The sequence below is a fragment of the Saccopteryx leptura genome, chromosome 10, assembly GCF_036850995.1.
Source record: "Saccopteryx leptura isolate mSacLep1 chromosome 10, mSacLep1_pri_phased_curated, whole genome shotgun sequence".
Lineage (NCBI taxonomy): Eukaryota > Metazoa > Chordata > Mammalia > Chiroptera > Emballonuridae > Saccopteryx > Saccopteryx leptura.
Window position 1 is genome coordinate 30,312,134 of NC_089512.1, and position 20,410 is coordinate 30,332,543.

General features: G+C 38.2%; 1 protein-coding gene across 1 annotated transcript in view; it reads right to left on the reverse strand.

Moving 5' to 3' along the window:
* The window catches only part of KCNH8 (potassium voltage-gated channel subfamily H member 8), a 330,485-nt gene that overhangs the window by 14,386 nt on the left and 295,689 nt on the right, over nucleotides 1-20,410 (reverse strand). The window contains exons 13-15 of the mRNA XM_066350928.1: nucleotides 16,009-16,367; nucleotides 12,379-12,485; nucleotides 9,491-9,567 (exon numbers count right to left, since the gene is read on the reverse strand). Of these exons, the coding sequence (XP_066207025.1) occupies nucleotides 9,491-9,567; nucleotides 12,379-12,485; nucleotides 16,009-16,367 (543 nt within the window). The remainder of the gene's footprint in view (nucleotides 1-9,490; nucleotides 9,568-12,378; nucleotides 12,486-16,008; nucleotides 16,368-20,410) is intronic.

Sequence of the window (20,410 nt, forward strand, 5' to 3'; positions counted from 1 at the left end):
AAGGGAAAATTCATGTACCTGGGAGAGGATAAAAAAGAAAAATCCTCTGTAATCCCTTTCAACTCTAAGATCCTATTAAACAACAACAACAACCTTCTGTAGTTGTTGGATTGGATCAGTTATTGAACTTAATTTCCACAGTGATGAATAGAAAATGGCAGAACTGTATATTCTTTTTTCTTTTACACACACACACACACACACACACACACACACACACACACACACACAACACATAGGTACAGACAACAGGGTGGCAATACCAGAGGGAAAAGGAGGGGGTGGAGATAGAGGGAAGAGGGCAAAGGGGAGGAAAATGGGATGGAAAGTGACTTTGCTTGGGGCCAAGAGTGTACAATGCAGTGTATAGATGTTATATTGAGTTGTACATGTGCAACCTGTGTGGTTTGGCAAATCACGTAACCCTGATAACTTAAAAAATTAATTAATTCAAAAATATAAATATAATTGTGTAAACTGTTTAGGAGGTATGGGGGGGTAATACTTATGTTCATATTTTTAAAATAACCAGTTATTCTGAAACTAATAACTAATTAACACCAAACTGACTAATTATTAACAATAAGCAATTAATAACTATTTGTTTAAATTGTATTTGAGTTTTCTATATTTGTTTGGGTACATTAGGAACTTATTTTTTTATTTCCCATTTGCGTCTCAAGAATAGATCCACTGACTAACCAACGCTGCTCCTTGGAGGCTGAATCACATGGACTTTATCAACGGGTTCATTGGCTCTATGGTTCTGCCTGGATTTGGCCATTGCAGAACATCAACAAATCGGAGAGAGGGAGGAAAGAGAGGCCAGGTTATGTGTTCCTCTGATTGCTTCCCCGCAGGGTTGAGATGGGCAGAAGGTCACAGAAGGTCCCACCAAAAGATTACAACCTCTGTCAGGTAGCCTTCTCCACACAGCTTTCTCTGACTCAAGATTCTGTAACCTGGCCCTGGCCGGTTGGCTCAGCGGTAGAGCGTCGGCCTGGCGTGTGGGGGACCTGGGTTCGATTCCCGGCCAGGGCACATAGGAGAAGCGGCCATTTGCTTCTCCACCCCTTCCCCTCCTTCCTCTCTGTCTCTCTCTTCCCCTACCGCAGCCAAGGCTCCATTGGAGCAAAGATGGCCCGGGCGCTGGGGATGGCTGCTTGGCCTCTGCCCCAGGCGCTGGAGTGGCTCTGGTTGCGACAGAGCGACGCCCCGGAGGGGCAGAACATTGCCCCCTGGTGGGCAGAGCTTTCGCCCCTGGTGGGCGTGCCGGGTGGATCCCCGTCGGGCACATGCGGGAGTCTGACTGTCTCTCCCCATTTCCAGCTTCAGAAAAATACAAAAAAAAGAAAAAAAAAAGATTCTGTAACCTTTCTCTCTATTCTGGCCCCTTCTTCAAACGTAAGAGTTGCAGTGCACTTCTGTTGTTATTAGCCCTAGGGTGAGAGAAGCTCTTCCATCCTTTGTGGTTTCCTTCTTACACTATACTCCTTTAGTAAATACTCCTTTTATTCAACTCTGCTCACATTGTCCTTTTGTAATGTAGCATTGGTCTCTACTTAGGGTTTTATTGATATATCCATTTAATTTCTCTATTCAAATATGAGAAAAAAAACCTATAGATAAGAAATCATAAGCAAAGAAGACAGAAACAGCTAATCTCCAAAAGTTGTATGCATTTTAAATCCACACTTCACAGGATAAACTTTAAGTGGCATTTTTTTCTTCCTTTGAGAGATGCTCATTTTTTTCTTTATTATTAATTAATTATTTATCAGTAAACTCTCATGAGAGCTACAAATCTGCCCATGCATAGAGGCTAGCGAACTGGAAAATAGCCAAAGAGCATTCTACAAATTGTACATTAGTTTGATATATTTGTTTAGAAACCTGTGTCCACAAACTATAGCATTTAACATCATTAATATATAGGTATTAAAATGGAAAAAAAATCAGAATGGTTTTCCCAGCAGTTAGATAGATTTTGTTTTTCTATGTCAAAAAGTGAAAGTATAGCCTCCGTTTATATTTTGCTTTTGAGAATTGATGGTCAAGATCAATGTATGATCATCATGAGGATAAAAAGAGACTATAGTCAGATCTTGAGAAGGTCTAGCAATTCTAATGTGTGTTTCAGTAGAACCAATTGTCAAGAAAAAATATATAACAATAACACTAATTCAGAGGAGTAAGGAATAAACTTCACCATAAAGTATTACTTATGTTGATTTCCTTATGTAAATTGATAGAATTCTGGTATTGTATAACCATTTAGAAAAGTAGTAAAACATTATTACTATTTCATTTCTTTGAGTCACGACGACTGCACTGATCTGATCTAGTGATACAAATATAAAACAATCTACCATCTTTCTCAAGTATAACCTAAACAACTGAGATTCTTACTCTCTGTTTTTGAGCAGAAGGCATTTCATTATCTATGTCTACATGATACATTTAATTGGGGATATCTTGGCGTACAGCTTTGAGCAAAGTGAAAGAGGAGACAGTTTCCCTGTTAAAATTTTTGGGTGCTGGTACATCTATTACTAGTGTTTGCCAGTTTCCAGTATTCTATTTCTTCTGGGGTCACAGAAGATTATACTTTTTCTTGCTTCCTGAAATTAATTATACCCATGGAAGTAGTTCTGTTAAAAAATTGCAAACAGAAACAATGTGTATATCTTTTGAGCCAAGTGATTGCCTACGCTTCCCCTTTCAAATGGAACATAGCTAATTGGTACCATTGCAGGTGGTGGTATCCCCTTATGCTGACCAGTGTTAGGCATTTTGGTTGAATAAGAAATACATTTTAAACAATGAGATTTGGAGTTTGTTACCTTAGTATAATTTACCCGATGACAATGTAGGACTCTTTAATGTTTCATAAAAATTCACTAGCCATTTCTGAGGAGGTTGAAAATGAGGAAAGAAAAGTTAAATGGTGTTTATGGTTACAAAATAAAGTTTGAAATTTGGCTTATAGTCTTAGTGACTATGTAAAATGATCATGTAAAGCCTTAGAAAAGTCTGAATATAAGGAAATGGCTGGAATAGCTATTTTTAAAGGACATGACTCTGAAGAAATTATAAAATGTAATGCAAACACATTCATCTCTTAAAAACAGGTGCTTTTCTGTTGGTCTCAATAGCAACAAGAGCTTGGTCTCTAACACACTAGGGGCCAAGTTGATAGGATAGGTTTTTCATATCTCTTAAGTTAACAATGAGCTAATGTGTCCTATGAAACAAAGGGCTTCAGACCACTCGATGAGACTTTCAACAAAGTAGTGGGTATCAAAAATAGAATAGGGAGCTTGCAAATTTTGGTTCTCATCACACAAATGTATAACTTACAATATTATGTTGCAAAGGGTAAGACTGAAATAACTATGAATTCTGGAGTTCGAGAAAATGTTTTATTTTGTCCCACAAAAAGAATCATGATATCTTTGCCATAAAGGAATCTATTTTTTTTTTTTTTAGTTAAATCCGAGAAAGGATTATTCCCACAAAAGCAGTTTGAACACTGTGATTAAGCCAATTACTTAAACTAGAAAGAAAGCCACACGACTGACAAAGTGAAGGCAGTTGATGGATGTGATGGTTAATTTTATTTGTCAATTTGTTAACCTGATTGGGCCATGGGGACATGATTCTGGGATGGTGTTTGTGAAGCTATTTCTGGATGACATTAACATTGGAATCAGTACACTGAGTAAAGCAGTCCCCTCCCTAATGGGGGTGGGCCTTATCCAATTACCTGAAGGCCTGAATAGAACAATCAGGCTGACAGAATCTCCTGCCTTATTGTTAAGTTGGGAGTCGTCTTCCGCTTTCTGATTCAGACTGAAAAACATCAACTCTTCTTTGACCTTGAGCCTACTAACTTCTTTTTTTTTTTAATTTTAAAAAATTTATTCATTTTTTAGAGAGGGAGGAGAGAGAGAGAGAGAGAGAGAGAGAGAGAGAGAGAGAAGGGTAGGAGAAACAGGAAGCATCAACTCCCATATGTGACTGGACCAGGCAAGCCAGGGGTTTTGAACTGGAGACCTCAGTGTTCCAGGTCAACGCTTTATCCACTGCGCCACCGCAGGTCAGGCAAAGCCTACTAACTTTTGAACTGGAACTTTACTAGTGACTCTCGTGGTTCTCAGACTTTTGTATTTGAACTGGAACTACACTATTGGCTCTCTTGAGTCTCCAGCTTGCCAAATGCAAATCTGGTAACTCCTCAGACTCTATAATTGTATGAGCCGATTCTTTGTACTTGAAGTAAACTGTAAGCAGTTACAAAAAAAAAAAAAAATCAAGAACTTTATGGGAATGTGAAGAAAGAACCTGAAATATAAAAGTGAATAAATTCCTGGTATGTAAAATGGGGCAAAACCAAGCAGTGATTCAGAGTACCACAAACCAGAAAGGAAGATAGGGGTGTTACCGTATTTCCCCATGTATAAGATGCACCTTTTCCAAAACATTTGGGGGCTAAACACTGGGTGCATCTTATACAGTGGTTGTGGCATTTCAAATGCCACAGATGGAACTGAGGATGAGGCAATATATGAGGACAGTGATTTGTCATCAGACACAGATGAGGACAAGCTAATGGATGGGAGTTTTGACAGTGATGAGGAGTTTTATGAATCTTATGATGAATAAAACTTGAGTACAATAACTTTATGTAATACATTTTTTTCCCCAAAATTTCAGGCTCCAAAATTAAGGTGCGTCTTATACATGGAAGCATCTTATACATGGGGAAATACAGTAGATCACGTTTGAAAGATGCCCAGTGCTTTCCCATGTCGTCTGTACTATGCTAATGGTAAGCAAATGTTCTACAACTGATTGTGGTGATGGATATACAACCCCATGAATATCACAAAGCCTTCAAATAGTATACTTTGTATACAATTTGGATGAATTATATGACTTGTTAATTATGTCTCAATAAAGTTGTTTTTTAAAAAGGAGTTAGTAAGTAGTATAAGCCAGACTTCCCTCTAAAAAATGTCAATATACATTGTTGTTTCTATAAAACTCACTTATTTTTTTGTTTGTTTGTATAGGCATGTTACATACATATTTCATTCTCCTAAATATATTTCAAACTCAAGGTAGATTAAAATGACCTAATAATAACTGGCTCTTTTATGTACATTCAAAATAAAATGCTAAAAAATGGCAATCAGAACATTCGAGCCAAAGTGCACTTTGATAAACCAGGCTGATTTAACAAGCTACCTGCATCCTCTCATTTCAAAAATAAAGATTTGGCTATGATTCTTTTTTCATTAAGCTTGGCAGATTTTTTTTTTCCTGCCTAGTTTTATCATCATTTTGCCATTTATATGTTTAGTGTAAAGGCAGGCAATGATAAGCATTGTTAAACTGGCATACTATGTCTCTTTATCTTTAAATTTATAAATCTTACAGAATAAACATTCTTTACATTAATGCAATGACAGCACTACATCAAATTATTTAGCTAAAATAAAATGCATTGAAATATGAACAATTTGCTCTATCCATCTTGATTCTAATTTTGCATTATGTTTTCAGTAGCAAAAGAAAAGTCATAGGTGAAAGTAGTTATTTTCATGGTCTAATACATTTCTCTTAAGTCCATTCGTTTTCATTTTATTCCATAGGCACTGACTAATTCTCTCTATCCTATTACTCTGCCCTGGGTACTGTTAGGTAGACGCAGGTGGGGGCCAGGGTGGGGAGGAAGGTCATCTTTTGTTGAACAGCAGAATAATTTTGTATGAGGAGGGAATGAGCTTTTGACCTCTTAGGGAGGGCATCACGCTCAGTGCTTTACATTTGGAATGAAGTTCTCATAACAATCCTCTAGTACTTTTTTAGATTTTATTTTTACTGTTTAATAGAGGAGAACTCTGAACTCAGGGGAAGGGTGAACACTTTGCTGAAGTCACAGAGTTAACTTTATGACTAGGGATGTAAACATCTGTCTCTCTCCAAAGCTTGTTTCTTTCCTTGATGTGTTTCGTGCCTTGTGCCTGCGGTGGCAAAGCCCGGCAGGTTCCCTTGGTCGGCTTTGCCATAGTGTCTTTCTGGGTCAGCCAGATTTCAGAAACGAGGAAACACTCTAACCCTTACCTACAAACCTTTTCAGAAATAGAGCATTTGACCTACACAGCCCATAACCCCTACAGTGATGTTTTGTTGTTACTTTTAAACAATTTCCTTAGAATGGCACTATTTTTTTTCCCTCTGTTGTAAAGCAATGGCAATGTTTTCAGAAGTGTTCTCATGTTAGCAACTGCCCTACATTTTAAAAAATGTCTTTAACTGTTCTGTGAATGTAGGTTATTACCAATATTATTCCTTTTTTGATTTTTGTTCTGTGTTTAACCAGCTGATTTTGCAATCTCTATATCAGTGAACGTGTTCGTTACACCTTAGAGGTTTAGCAAATATCTAAATGGGGTCTCTGCAATGTTCTCAGCTTTGGTGAGTGCTCAACATACCTCATGGAAATTAGGGATTGGCCTTTTGGCCGCAGGGTTACTGTCATGCAGTAGTACATGTCACATTTATTACCATTTATTTTCTTGCTTACTCCTAAACAAAGACTAGAATAAACAAAGAAGAGAGCAATTAAATGATCACACATGGAAGCAGCTGAAAATAGGTGGAATGAAAAAACTAGGCTTGGAGTTTTCCTCTACATAAACAACATTACTTTGTAGGAAAGTTGAGGAAAAAACAAGTAGGAGGTTTTAATAAGGAGACAGATTTTACAATTTGAAGCCAATTTGTATTTTTATTCTGCCTGTCTTAGTGGGTTTTTATGCACTACCCAAAGGTTCAAGACTGTGTATAATAAAATTATGTGTAACAGATAAGATTTTTTTTACTTAAGCTTCAACCGTGAAGAAATCAGATATTTCCTATAAAGAAAAAACTAATCCTTTTGAGAAGGAAAATTGGACCATTGATATTTTATCTTGCTCTTTTTATTTCAATATATGACAAGATAAAAAGATTGCCATCATCTCACTGGAAAAGCTATGTCGAATAAAGAATCACACTGGGGAAAAATTTTATTTTTCAAGTTATTTGTTTTAACACATCTACCACTGGCTCACACTGTCAGAGGAAAATCAAATAGCACATAGATTTACAGCTGTAACTTGGAACAATGATCTCTCTTTCAAAAGGTGAAGATATAAACATATTTATTATTATTTTTTTCTAGAATAATTACTAACTTCAGTGTTTGAGTTAAGATTTTGGTCAATTAGTTCTTAACACCACTTAATGATCTTCTCAAATGAGAAGGAAAATAATTCAAATGGTATTATTAATGGATGGTTTTAGTCGAGAACAGTATCTAAAATAAAATTGTTTAATAGAAGGTTAACGTCCAGTTCTCCAACAAGGTGTTTAGTTTGTTTAGTTTTGGGGGTTCATTTTTAACAAGAAGTTGTTTGGGTGACCCAATGTATGGCCACGTCCTTGTGGCTTAAGAACTTTCAATCCAGTTAGTTTTTCTCACTTGGATAGTTCCTGTCTTGTTAGTCTGCCCTTTGGCCATCCGACTTCTCGGTAGCAACAATCTCACTGTCAGAGAGTACAGGCTCAGAAGAAAAGATGGCAGGAAAACATGAACCTTCACTAAATTGAAGAAATACAAGTTTAAGGAAACTTGTACAAGTTTGAACTTCATAACAAGCTATACAGTTTTCCATTATTATAGATAATTGGAAACTGATTATAATGATATGAATTTCATTTCTCTGAAATCTCATTAATATCATTAATTGGTTCTATTCTCTGCTAAGATCTCATCAGATGGTCTAAAACTTTAGTGCTAGAATGGAATTCTATTACAGTGTCTGTGCCTGCTCACATGTCTTTGTTCTAGGTCCATCCTGACGGTCATCAAGTATTCCTGTCTGAGGAGTCTGCCTAAGATCCTCTGCAGTTAGGCCTGAATGGAGAGTCAGTCCCTCAGGAACCACCTTTCCCTGCCTCATGGTGAGACAGTTTTGAGCTGTCCTAGTGTCTGTCGGTCTTTCAGTAGTCCTCAGCACAGCTAAGTGCCAGATGCCCACAAAGTTAATTATCTCATCAACACATCCTAGTTTTATGCCTCCCTTTCTTTTCTGATTTATTTTTCTATTCTTTTATCTTGATTTCTGGATTGTTTCCCAAGTACACTAATTGCACCCAAATAATTGTCTAAAAACCTATTGTTTTTTTTTCTTTTCCAAATTTTATTTTATCTGGGAAGGGGGCATAAATTAAGACAGTAATTCAGAAATCACCTTCTCTATTTATACAGAATGTCCAGAAAATAGATATGTGGTTGCCTAGGGCTGGATGTGGGAACAAGGGTTAATTATAAATGAGTGTGAGATCTTGTGGAAGGGTTAAAAGTATTTTAAAACTAATTTATGGTATAGGTTGACTCACTCAATAAAGTTGCTAAAAATCATTGACTTGTACACTTGAAATGGTTGAATGTTACGTTTTTTAAAATATATGTCAATAAGGTTGTTTTAAAAATTACCTTATTTTACACAGATAGATGGTAAGATTCACAGAGGTAAATTGCTCAAAGTTGCACAGCAAATGTGTGTTGGAGAAAGGAACAAACTTTAAGGCCATTTGATTGTTCTGACTCATTGCTTTTAATTTATCTGTGGACTAATGACCTTGCTTTAACCCATTAAAAATTAAAGTAGGCCCTGGCCGGTTGGCTCAGCGGTAGAGCGTCGGCCTAGCGTGCGGAGGACCTGGGTTCGATTCCCGGCCAGGGCACACAGGAGAAGCGCCCATTTGCTTCTCCACCCCTCCGCCGCGCTTTCCTCTCTGTCTCTCTCTTCCCCTCCTGCAGCCAAGGCTCCATTGGAGCAGAGATGGCCCGGGCGCTGGGGATGGCTCTGTGGCCTCTGCCCCAGGCACTAGAGTGGCTCTGGTCACAACATGGCGACGCCCAGGATGGGCAGAGCATCGCCCCCTGGTGGGCACAGCATAACCCCATGGAGGGCGTGCCGGGTAGATCCCGGTCGGGAGCATGTGGGAGTCTGTCTGACTGTCTCTCCCTGTTTCCAGCTTCAGAAAAATGGAAAGAAAAAAAAAAAATTAAAGTAAATGAAAAAAGTGAAAAGCACCAATTAAATCTAATATCAATACATTTAATATGCTAATTATAACAATTACCACTTATTAAGTGCTGGCTTTATGCTAAATGATTTACCTAGATTATCTCCGCAATGGACAACAGGTAGGCATAATTACTATTCTACACAGGGGGAAACAGCTTTAGAGAGGGTAAGTGACTTATCCAAAGTTACATAATTCATATGAGGGTTAATGAAAGTTCATCCATGGTGCTCTGACAGCAGAGCACATACTTGTAATTACTATATTAGACTGTTTCTGCTGGTAACTAGGATTTAAACCTCTTCTTACCGCTACAGCATGACCAAAGACAGAGAGAGCTCCATACCTCACTGTTGAGTTTCTTTATCTGCTGCTTGGTCTCCTCTGCTTTGATGAAGAGAACAGCAGCTCCAATCTCTGGGTCTGGAAAGTGACACGCACACACACACACAGAATGAGTCCTTTAGGAATCACCTCACATTTGAGAAGTGGCGCAATAGAAATAGGGAAGGAAGCCCGAGCGACTGCCTGTCAAGTTCCCTGATGTTTGTGCACTGTAGCTCCTGTCTCTCTGAAACTGGACAAACGTTGAATTCTCCGATGGCACATGATGTACTCTTTGGAACTAGGCACACATTGTGGTGGTGACTGTGACCACACTGACTGACTGTGAACATGGCAAATCTCTCCTTCATCTGAAAACAATCACCATCATGTTCCAAGATGTCACATTTTCTCTTCTTTGATAATTCTCTAAATATATATTACAGCCAGTGCCCAAGCCATTAAAAAAAAGATGTTCTTTTCTTCCTCTCTTTTTTTCTGAATATTGATTTCTGTGCCCGTGTGAGCACGTTCCTCCCACCTCTACGTCAGGTGCTAATCTCCACTGCAGGTTTGCCGGCTCCTGTGTCGCTCTAAAAGATTTCTCCCATTTCCTGGTTCTCTCATCTCCACTTTTTCTCTACCTTAATCTTCCACATGCATTTATTTCTGTCAGGGACAAAAGTACAGATGAATGATTGCTAGCTGCAATATCTGTCTATCATGATATGATCATTCTAATATCCTAATTCTGGTCAATTATATGTAGAAAACTTGTTTGTGGGAGAAAAATTCATTCAAAACAAGCAGAAGTGGCAGAGTAGTAAGAACTCATTTTGCAGAGATACTTGGCAAAGCTAATCTATTCACAATGAATGAATGATTAGAGACCATATACAACCGGCTAGACCTCCTCTAGAGGAGATAGCAACGAATAAATAAAATGTAATTGACCTTCATGAAGCTTAGAGTCTAGCAGGGAAAAGAGACAGTTGAAAAGTATTTATGCAATAGGCTTGGATTTCATACTAAAAGAAACAGGGAGCCTTTCAGGGTTTTAAGTATAGGAGTAGAGTAATAAGTATAAATTTATGTTTTTAAAAATGTTCACTCGATGTGGAGAAAAGAGAACAGAGAAGAGGCTTTGGTAGGAATGCAGGCCCGGGATGAAAGTGGCAAGGAGGAGGGTGGAGGCAATAAAGATAGTTTAATAGCTGAGAGATATTTAGGAGATAGAGTTAAGAAAATGTGTTGCTTGAATGAATGAGTATAGGGACAGATGATGGGAAAAAGGAGAAGAGGAAGCTAAGAGACTGGTGGGACCAGAAAGCGGTAGATAGACATGGTGAGGCTCTGTGCACCATCTCCAGACCCAGATGAGTCAATAAAGAAAACTTCCAACTGGGTCGCACCACCAGCTTTCATAGCAAATACTCCCACCTGACTGTCACTATGATTTCCATGCCCCTTGCCCTAAGCAGGGTAATATCAGCACATGTGAGTCAAAGGGATAAATTAATTGGAATTGCAGACTGACATCTGCACTCCTTGTCTCCCTGCCCCCCAATTCACTCACCCCCCCCCCCATCAGCTAGACTTACAGGACCCTCCCATTTCCCCAGGAGATGATAAGTGTTGAGAAAAAGGCTTGTTGATTGAGATGGAACACTGTTATTCTATCAATGAAGGCAGCCTCAGAACTGTACATTTAAAAGTCCTTCTTAGGCTTGGCTTTGTCCATGGGGGGATTTATTAATTAGCAAAAGATCCTGACACAAGGATCTCAGAGTTAGGCGGGAAGGAGAGGAGAATGTTGGCAGGGGATTGCAGGCCTCACACCTAGTAGTTTGCTGGTAATTGTTTTTGTTTTTGTTTTTTTTAATTTTTATTTATTTATTTTACAGAGACAGAGAAAGAGTCAGAGAGAGGGATAGATAGGGACAGACAGACAGGAATGGAGAGAGATGAGAAGCATCAATCATCAGTTTTTCGTTGCGACACCTTAGTTGTTCATTGATTGCTTTATCATATGTGCCTTGACCGTGGGGCTTCAGCAGACCGAGTAACCCCTTGCTCAAGCCAGCGACCTTGGGTCCAAGCTGGTGAGCTTTGCTCAAACCAGATGAGCCCGTGCTCAAGCTGGCAACCTTGAGGTCTTCCGCATCCCAGTCCGACGCTCTATCCACTGCGCCACCACCTGGTCAGGCGTTTGCTGGTAATTGTTATGGATAGTTTATGCCTATTTAATACTTCTTCACTGTTCTCTGTTTATTAACTACAGGGGTGTCTTTATAATTTATTTGTCATTTCTGGCCTTTATCATATTGGCAGGGTCCTTTTTATGGACAATGAACTCAAGAATGAAAAGAAGAGAGATTGGAGTCTGAGCTAGGTTTGGGGCTACTCTTACATTATTTCACCATCTTCAGAGGGGAGTGCTTCATATAGTTTTCAATCACCCCTAACATTTTACATACTTCTGAAGTTGTTTATGCTCTGAAAAAATTCAAGTATGTAATCTCTCACCAAATAAATTAGTTAAATATAGTCAGTGTTCTTACAGTGCACAACCAAAACAGCATTACTTTGGGGCAGTGTTTCTGTAGATGAGATTGAATTTGTAATAGAAAAACATGGTCACCCTCTGATGAACAGCAGAACTTTGAGTCTCCTAACATACCCGTCACCTGGGCTGATAAATGGCAAGGCATCTGTTCTGGACATAGATAGTTACAAATGATATTTTAAAAACTTGGAGAGAACACAGACTCAAGTCAAATTATTCCATGACATTGGTAAATTCTACCACATGGAGAATATTCTGAGAGTGGGAAGGCAAAATAGTGCCTATGCCAAACATTAGAAGTTAAAAAAAATATTGTGACTTGAGAGAAGGCTGAATATCCTTACCTCCAAGAGGAGGGGAGATTCTGGGTTCTGGCCTGATTCGTTCAGAACCAAAATCAAAAGTCTGGCTTTCTTCACCTTTGTTTCCATCTTCAATTCCATCGACAATTCTGTTTAAAATAAAGAAAATTGATTAATTTTGAATTTACATTCATGTGTTCCAAAATTTCTACAAGACTTAAAAACACTGTGTTAAATTTCTAAATTCTATATACTTAAGAGCTGTGCTATTCAATATGGTAGACAATCTTATGAGACTATTGACCACCTGAAATGTGGCTAGTACACATTGAGATGTGCTGGAAGTATCAAATACACATTGGATTTTGAAGATTTTAGTAAAAAAAATTATTTTATTAGTAATTTTTATATTTACATTTGAAATGATAATATATTTGGGGGCATATTGAGTTAAATAAAATATATTCAAATTAATTTTATATGGTTTTTATTTTACTTGAAAATACAGCTACAAGAAAATTTAAAATTATGTATGTGGCTCACACTTTTTGATCACATTGTATAAGGTCTACTGGAAAGTTCTGTTCGTTTCTATCACAGCAAATTTCGACACATAATCACGTTTATTTGGCGCATGTGTGCCTCTCTATTTTTATCACTTAATGTATACATACTGACATAGCAAATTAACTAAAACAAAGTTGATTCACGTTAGACTTATGTGTGAAGCCATAGTGTACCCATAGCTTCTGATAAAGTTCATTTACGCCACTGTAATTTTTACGAATTTCAACAAGGAAGAAATGCTACAGAAGCATGTCTGTCGCATCCACCATATTCCCCGGACTTAGCACCCTCCGACTATCACTTGTTTTTGTCCTTACAAAATTTTTTGAAGGGAAAAAAATTCAAAAATGAAGAAGATATCAAACAAGCACTGGTTCAATTTTTCGCATCAAAAGATAAAACATTTTTCAAAAATGGGATATACAAATTGCCCTCACACTGGCAAGAAATCATTAGTAATAATGGCAATTATATTATTTAATAAAATTTATTGACGGTAAGAAAAATTTGTATTTTGTTTTATTCCAACAATGAACAGAACTTTCTGGTAGACCTTATATTTTATTGGACAGTGATGTTATATAGAATCTTATTTATTCTCAGATTCCAAACCTTAGGCTACAGAAGTCCTCTTCTCTAAATATGTGTTATGTAAATTATGACTATCTAGAATTAAAATGCTTTAACCTAATGTGTATAGAATCACAAAAATAACTTTGATGACATCTTCACTCTGAACTTGGACAAAACTCTAAAGTGAAAATTAAAAAATTATATTTAAATTACTTTTAGGACTTAACTACTATTTTTTGCTTAACAATAACATCTAACCCCTCCTTATTTAAGAAAAAATCCAAGTTTATTGTAGAAAATTTAAACATAAAGGTAACAAAAATCAGAAAATGAAAATCACCTGTAATCTGTCACTTCTATTAGCATTTTAAAGTATGTCTTCAAATTCTTTTGTGTATTTAAAAGAAAATGGATTATTTTTCTATTGTAGAATGAATTGTGTATAAATATTTAGTTTCCAGCTCTGATACATTTCCTCCTACTTAAAATTTATTTTTCATTTTATTAAAGATTTAGAAAAAAAAGAGTTAAGCAATTTTGACTTTATTACCTCCAATTGAATTGCTGAACATTTAAGGTCCACCTGTTTTACTAATTTTCCGTAATATTCTCTCTAAATGGATAAATTGTGTTCTTTTTTTTCTTTTTTTTAATTCATTTTAGAGAGGAGAGAGAGAGCAAAGGGGCGGAGCAGGAAGCATCAATGCCCATATGTGCCTTGAATAGGCAAGCCTGGGTTTTTTTGTTTTGTATTTTTCTGACGTTGGAAATGGGGAGGCAGTCAGATAGACTCCCACATGCGCCTGATCGGGATCCACCTGGCATGCCCACCAGGGGGCGAAGCTCTGCCCATCTGGGGCGTCGCTCTGTCGCAACCAGAGCCATTCTAGCACCTGAGGCAGAGGCCACAGAGCCGTCCTCAGTGCCCGGGACAACTCTGCTCCAATGGAGCCCTGGCTGCGGGAGGGGAAGAGAGAGACAGAGAGGAAGGAGAGGGGAAGGGGTAGAGAAGCAGATGGGCACCTCTCCTGTGTGGCCTGGCTAGGAATTGAACCCGGGATTCCTGCACACCAGGCCAATGCTCTACCACTGAGCCAACCGGCCAGGGCTAAGCCTGGGGTTTTGAACCAGCAACCTTGGCATTCCAGATCAACAGTATTCACTGTGCTACCACAGGCCAATACAAATTGTGTTCTTCAAAGCGATAATCAAATATATTATGTTTAGAAAGATCACTTACCTTACACTAGGAAAACAAAATTTGAATTCAGATTTCAGAACTTAATTTCTGGGATTTTTGGACAAAATAATTAACTTTCAAGTTTCACTTCTTACCTCTTTATAGTAGAGGTCATATGAACTACCTTATAGGATTCCTGAAAGGGCTAGATGCAATAATGAACGTGAAATCACCCAGTGGAGTACATGGATAATAGAAAGCATTCAATGTATTTTTTCTTGTTTCTATTTATTATTCTGTAGTCATGTGATTTCTGCTATTGCTTTTATGTGCCATAGAATACTTTTGTTTTCTGAGTCAGAATTCTTCACCCTCCCAATTACCTTCAGTCGATCCTAAAGTGAATTTTTAAAGAAAATTAAAAATAGAGCAATGCAGGCCCTGGCCGGTTGGCTCAGCGGTAGAGCGTCGGCCTGGCGTGCGGGGGACCCGGGTTCGATTCCCGGCCAGGGCACATAGGAGAAGCGCCCATTTGCTTCTCCACCCCCCCTCCTTCCTCTCTGTCTCTCTCTTCCGCTCCCGCAGCCAAGGCTCCGTTGGAGCAAAGATGGCCCGGGCGCTGGGGATGGCTCCTTGGCCTCTGCCCCAGGCGCTAGAGTGGCTCTGGTCGCAGCAGAGCGACGCCCCGGAGAGGCAGAGCATCGCCCCCTGGTGGGCAGAGTGTCGCCCCTGGTGGGTGTGCCAGGTGGATCCCGGTCGGGCGCATGCGGGAGTCTGTCTGACTGTCTCTCCCCGTTTCCAGCTTCAGAAAAAAAAAAAAAAATAGAGCAATGCATATTACCTACTGAAAAGGCCAGAAATAAAACTAAGCTTCAGTCGTCTATCATGTTGAAGCAAATAGTATGGAACATAAAAAGTGACACTTCATTTTTTTCATAATTTCAACTGATTGCTCCATACACTTTTGATAAGATCAGGTATTAAAGGAATAACGTCTGTGGACTTTGTTTCAGCTCTTATTTTCATTTAAATTTATAAATGATAAAATTACAGTGTTGAAATATATGTTTATAAAAATAGATAGAGCTGACTGGATGAGGGGGACTGAGGAGGAATTCTGAACATTTAATGAGTCCTTTTGAGACTCCGATTAAAACTGTTTATTATCATACTGCACATATCTCCACACAGAAGCAAATATTACCCACAAAATTCAGGGAAGCTGAAGAATCTGGGCTAGACCTGTGCAGTAAAAAGGCCCAGAAGGCTGAATAATTTATTAGCCAGGTACTGGTCTGAATAAAAGGCAGCCATTGTCACTTGGAAAAGAATGAGATGATGTGAATTCTTACCTTGGACTGAGGTCTGGGGGTACAGCACTATTCAAAGTTGAAAGCTGCAATTTCAAGTTCTTCTCTTTCCTTTTATCATGGTTAGGGGGGTCAGTTTCCTGTTTGGTTTTGGGGGAATTTGAACTGGAGACTCTGATAGGTGAGTGAAATGGCACTGTTCCTGAGGCCAACTGCTTCAAGCTTAAAGCTAGATAGCTTTTATTGCTTCCAACCTTCTTGCTCCGCGAAGAGGAGGATCCCCTTGTGTAGATGGGAGACAAGGAGGCTGTCTCCTCTTCTTCCCCCTCCTCCTCCTCTTCCTCATCTTCCGTAATGGATGGGAGTTTCTTGTTGATGCTGCCATTTCCCTTGGGCTCTGACTAAATCAGTGGATAATACAGATTAGTACGGATTGCAAGGACCTCTTGCGAGGTGTATCATTCATGCTGGAGGTCTTATCATAACAGAGTCCAATCTTTTAGAGACTTATTTCTCATCAAAACTGAAGACTAACAAGATTTTGCTGTTAGTTATTCAGGTGTTAAAAGTCTCCCCATTTCTGATCTTCCCCAGGTTGGTGTACCCTCTCTGCTTCCCGGTATTGGCTCACCAACCCTTCTTTTTGGTCTTTTAACCCCTTTTGGTAAGGAGCTGTGTGAAAGGTGTATTTTACCAAGTTGGCATCTAGCTTTTAATCAGCCTCCCATTTGTAATAGTATATAATGGCATGCTTTTAAGAATAAATAACTTTTCAATTTTACTGGAAGCTCTTAGGTCTTGTTATTTTAAATTTAGAGAGTTTTCAGTAGATCTTTAAGTGGAGATCAACTAGCAAAGTTATAAGATCATTGAGAATAAAAATCTTTCTTAGTTTAGATCACATAGTTGGAAGAAGACCAACAGTACCCTCAGCTACTCTGTTTCCTCTCCTTTTGTTCATGAATTGGTCGGAGGGAAATGGGAAAAAACCATTCAATCTGCTCCCCGTGAAGGTCCTTGGGAAAGGGAAGAGAAAGTCTTGCCAAGCCTCATCCTAGAACCACTGGACTCTTAACTGGGGTGATTCAATCTTATAGGCTATGAAGAAGGAATGGAGAGAGTGGGAAAGGACAACTGAGGGATGGTGGAGGGGCAGGGCAAAGAGGGCAGCAAAGACTAAGCTAGTGGTCCCCAACAGAGTCGCTGTGAGAATATATGTTTCTTGCTCTGCCCCAGACATGGAATCCCTGCTCCAAAAGCTCAATTCATTTTCTGGTGCCTCAGTTTCTTTTGAAGATAAAATCACTTATACTTGTCCATCAATAATTAATAAAAATGAGATAAACTGAAAAGACATATGAGTACTATTTAAATTTCATGACCTCTCATTGTTATTCATCTCAACAAATACTTGATTCATTGACATATATAGATTTTACTATGTTATAATGATATATATGATCTATACATAATATATATATATCAAAAATAAATATATATATCAAAAAGGCAATAGCCCATTCAGTTTAAATCCCAACTGCTAAGTGAAATGGTCAGTTTATTGATGACTTTTTGTTATTTTATTCTTAATGACTCAAAATTTCTTGAAAATATGGCATTATGAGACTCATGTTTCCAACTAGATATCATTATTTTAATTAATGACAAAGTCATAGTTATTTATTGGATTAGTCTTAGTTTTGCTTTTATTTGTTTGTTTTTTGTTTTTCACAGCATTAAAAAAATGCTGTGCTTTCAACAAAAGATTCACATGAATTGCAGGAGAATGTCTGTGTACTAGCTTTGTCAAATAGAAAATTTAGCTCACCCAGCTAAAGACACAAACAGGGCAAACTTATCAAAGGAATGGAAAACAATGAGTACATTCTCTAATTGGACTTCGGTTTACATTTGCATTGGCAATTTAATTATTCCTTTGTTTCGAGAAGGCTCCATTGGCTCTCCTAGAATTGTCTGACTAATAACTATAGCGTTTGATCTTCTACATATTTGTTTACATTTCATTCTTCCATTTTGTCATAGAGCCTTGACACCTTCAAAAAGTTGCCTGGATACTGAGTCTTGTGATCAGGCAACTGACATTACTTATACCAAGAATTAATGATCCCACCTACCATCATTGCAGACAGGACCCAATGTTATTAGATTGTTAAACACCTAGCCTCACATCCAGTCTCTCTGCAGGAGTACCAGTTACTTTCTTCAGGCCATGTATCTAGAAACCCTTTTTGTATAGCTGGGTTCACCTGAGTATACACTGCTGTAAAGTTCAACTATAGATCTCTTTCATCTTTTCTGACCCACCCATCCCTTCATTTTTTCTAACAAATGTTTCCAAGAGGGCACTGAGGTTTTTTACCCATAGTCAAAAGAATCTCTACTTTCTTTCATGACGTTTTGCTGGGATAGTCATTTCAGATTCAAAAACAACTAGATTCAGTTGAACTGATTTTGACTGAAGGGAAAGCAGAGTAAAGTCCAGTGATTGGATGCATGGACTTTGCACAGTCCCAGAAGTCCTAGGACTTCTACCTATAACCTGTGACTTATTACCTATGACTTCGGTCAAGTAATATAATTGTTTAAAGTCTTTGTTTCCTAACCTATAAATTGGTAATGGCATGAGAAAAAAAATCAGACACTAGATATTGAAATTTAAATTCTTAGCAATATGCATTGCAAGTGCTTAATAAATGCGTGCCCTTGTGTTGATGATAAGAATCATGAAGAAAATAGAAACAACATTTGCATCAGGGCAGGTGCTAGTACTGGTCACCTCTTTTGACATAGCTTTCCCTTTGCTCTTAGTTAACAGAACTCTTAGCAATGCATTGTGCCCAAAGACCACACTTTTCAGTTTCCCTTGCCACTGGTTTGGTTATGAGACTAAGTTTTGGGATGATAGCAGGTAAGTAAACAGTTTCTAGGGAACTTTTAGGAAGGCTTCTAGAAAGAGGGGAGCCTCTATCTGGCTCTTTCACATTTCTTTAATTTTTAGTCTGAAATATTGATGAAATGAATGGATCACCAGTGGCCATCTCAGAAAATGAGAAAATCTTAAAGAATGAGGCCATACATTGAGGATAATGAGACCAAAAGAAGGAAGCTTGAGACCCTAATGACACACTGTTAACAGTGCCCACCCCTGGCTTTGTCTGGGCGAAGAAATAGATACCTATTGTCCTGAGACCCTGTTATTTTGGTGTTTTTAATCTTGCAAATGAACTTCAGTCTAAATTATACAGAAGGACTTTTTGTTTTTTGAAGGATGTATTCTTGGGATGAATGTTCATTTTTAGAGTGCTAGAAAGGAGTGAGAAATTCAAGTTGGAAAATCCAGAAGAAGGCTAAATGTCTCTTCATGAGAAAAGAATATAAGAAAAGTCTGAGAGAAAAAGGGGTGTAGGAGGGAGGAAAGGCAACCTATTGAGAAGAGTTAAACATAATGACTATTTGGCTCATTCCTGAAGAGGGATTTTACAGAGACGAGAGAAAAAAAAGACTAGTGCCTGAGAGAAACTTGGTTGAGGGCATTGAGGTGTTTTAAGATCTTTTCAGGAGTTTCTCAGTGGTATTAAAAGTGAACCCTGTTCCCTCCATCTTCAGTTAGTTATCAATGTCTTTTTAATGTGTTATGTGATTGGATGTGTTTGTGTGCCTTGTGTGTGTGTGTGTGTGTGTGCATGTGTGTAAAAGTTGGGTTCTGCTTCAAAGATAAAAGGAGCTCTTTATAAGGGTGCTGTCATAGGATTATTATTGTTTACATTTTTTCAATTACAGTATACATTCAACATTATTTTGTATTAGTTTCAGATGTACAGCAGAGTGGTTAGAAAATCATATACTTTACGAGATGTTCCCCCTGATATTTTCAGTACCCAACTGGCACCATACATAATTATTACAATATTGTTGACTCTGTTTCCTGGGTGTTGACTTTCACATCCCTGTGACCATTTTGTAACTCCCAATCTGTACTTCTCAACCCCTTACCTTTTTCACCTGGTTCCCCTGATTCCCTCCCTTCTGGCAACCATCACTGTGTTCTCTGTATCTATGTTTCTATTTGATCTTAAAAATCTAGATAGTACATCTGACAAATCACTGTTCCTTGGAAAAGTTTTCTATGAAATGACAAGATTCTTAAAAAGTTGGGACTGTCTTAAGAGATCAAGTGAAACTACTTCCAAAATACCTATGAACCATAATTTTTACATTATGGATAATCATGTTGTACCATCAGTTGGGTGTTTACAAGAGAGAGATCTGGCTACTAATTTTAAACACAGTGGAAGTACCACTCAGATCAACACCTCAGGACTTTGCTTATTTTGTCAGGTTTTGCTGATATTGTGCTTTTCAACGATAACAATAAAACCATTAAATAGAGATATGAGTTTCATTAGTTCTCTCCTCCCCAAAT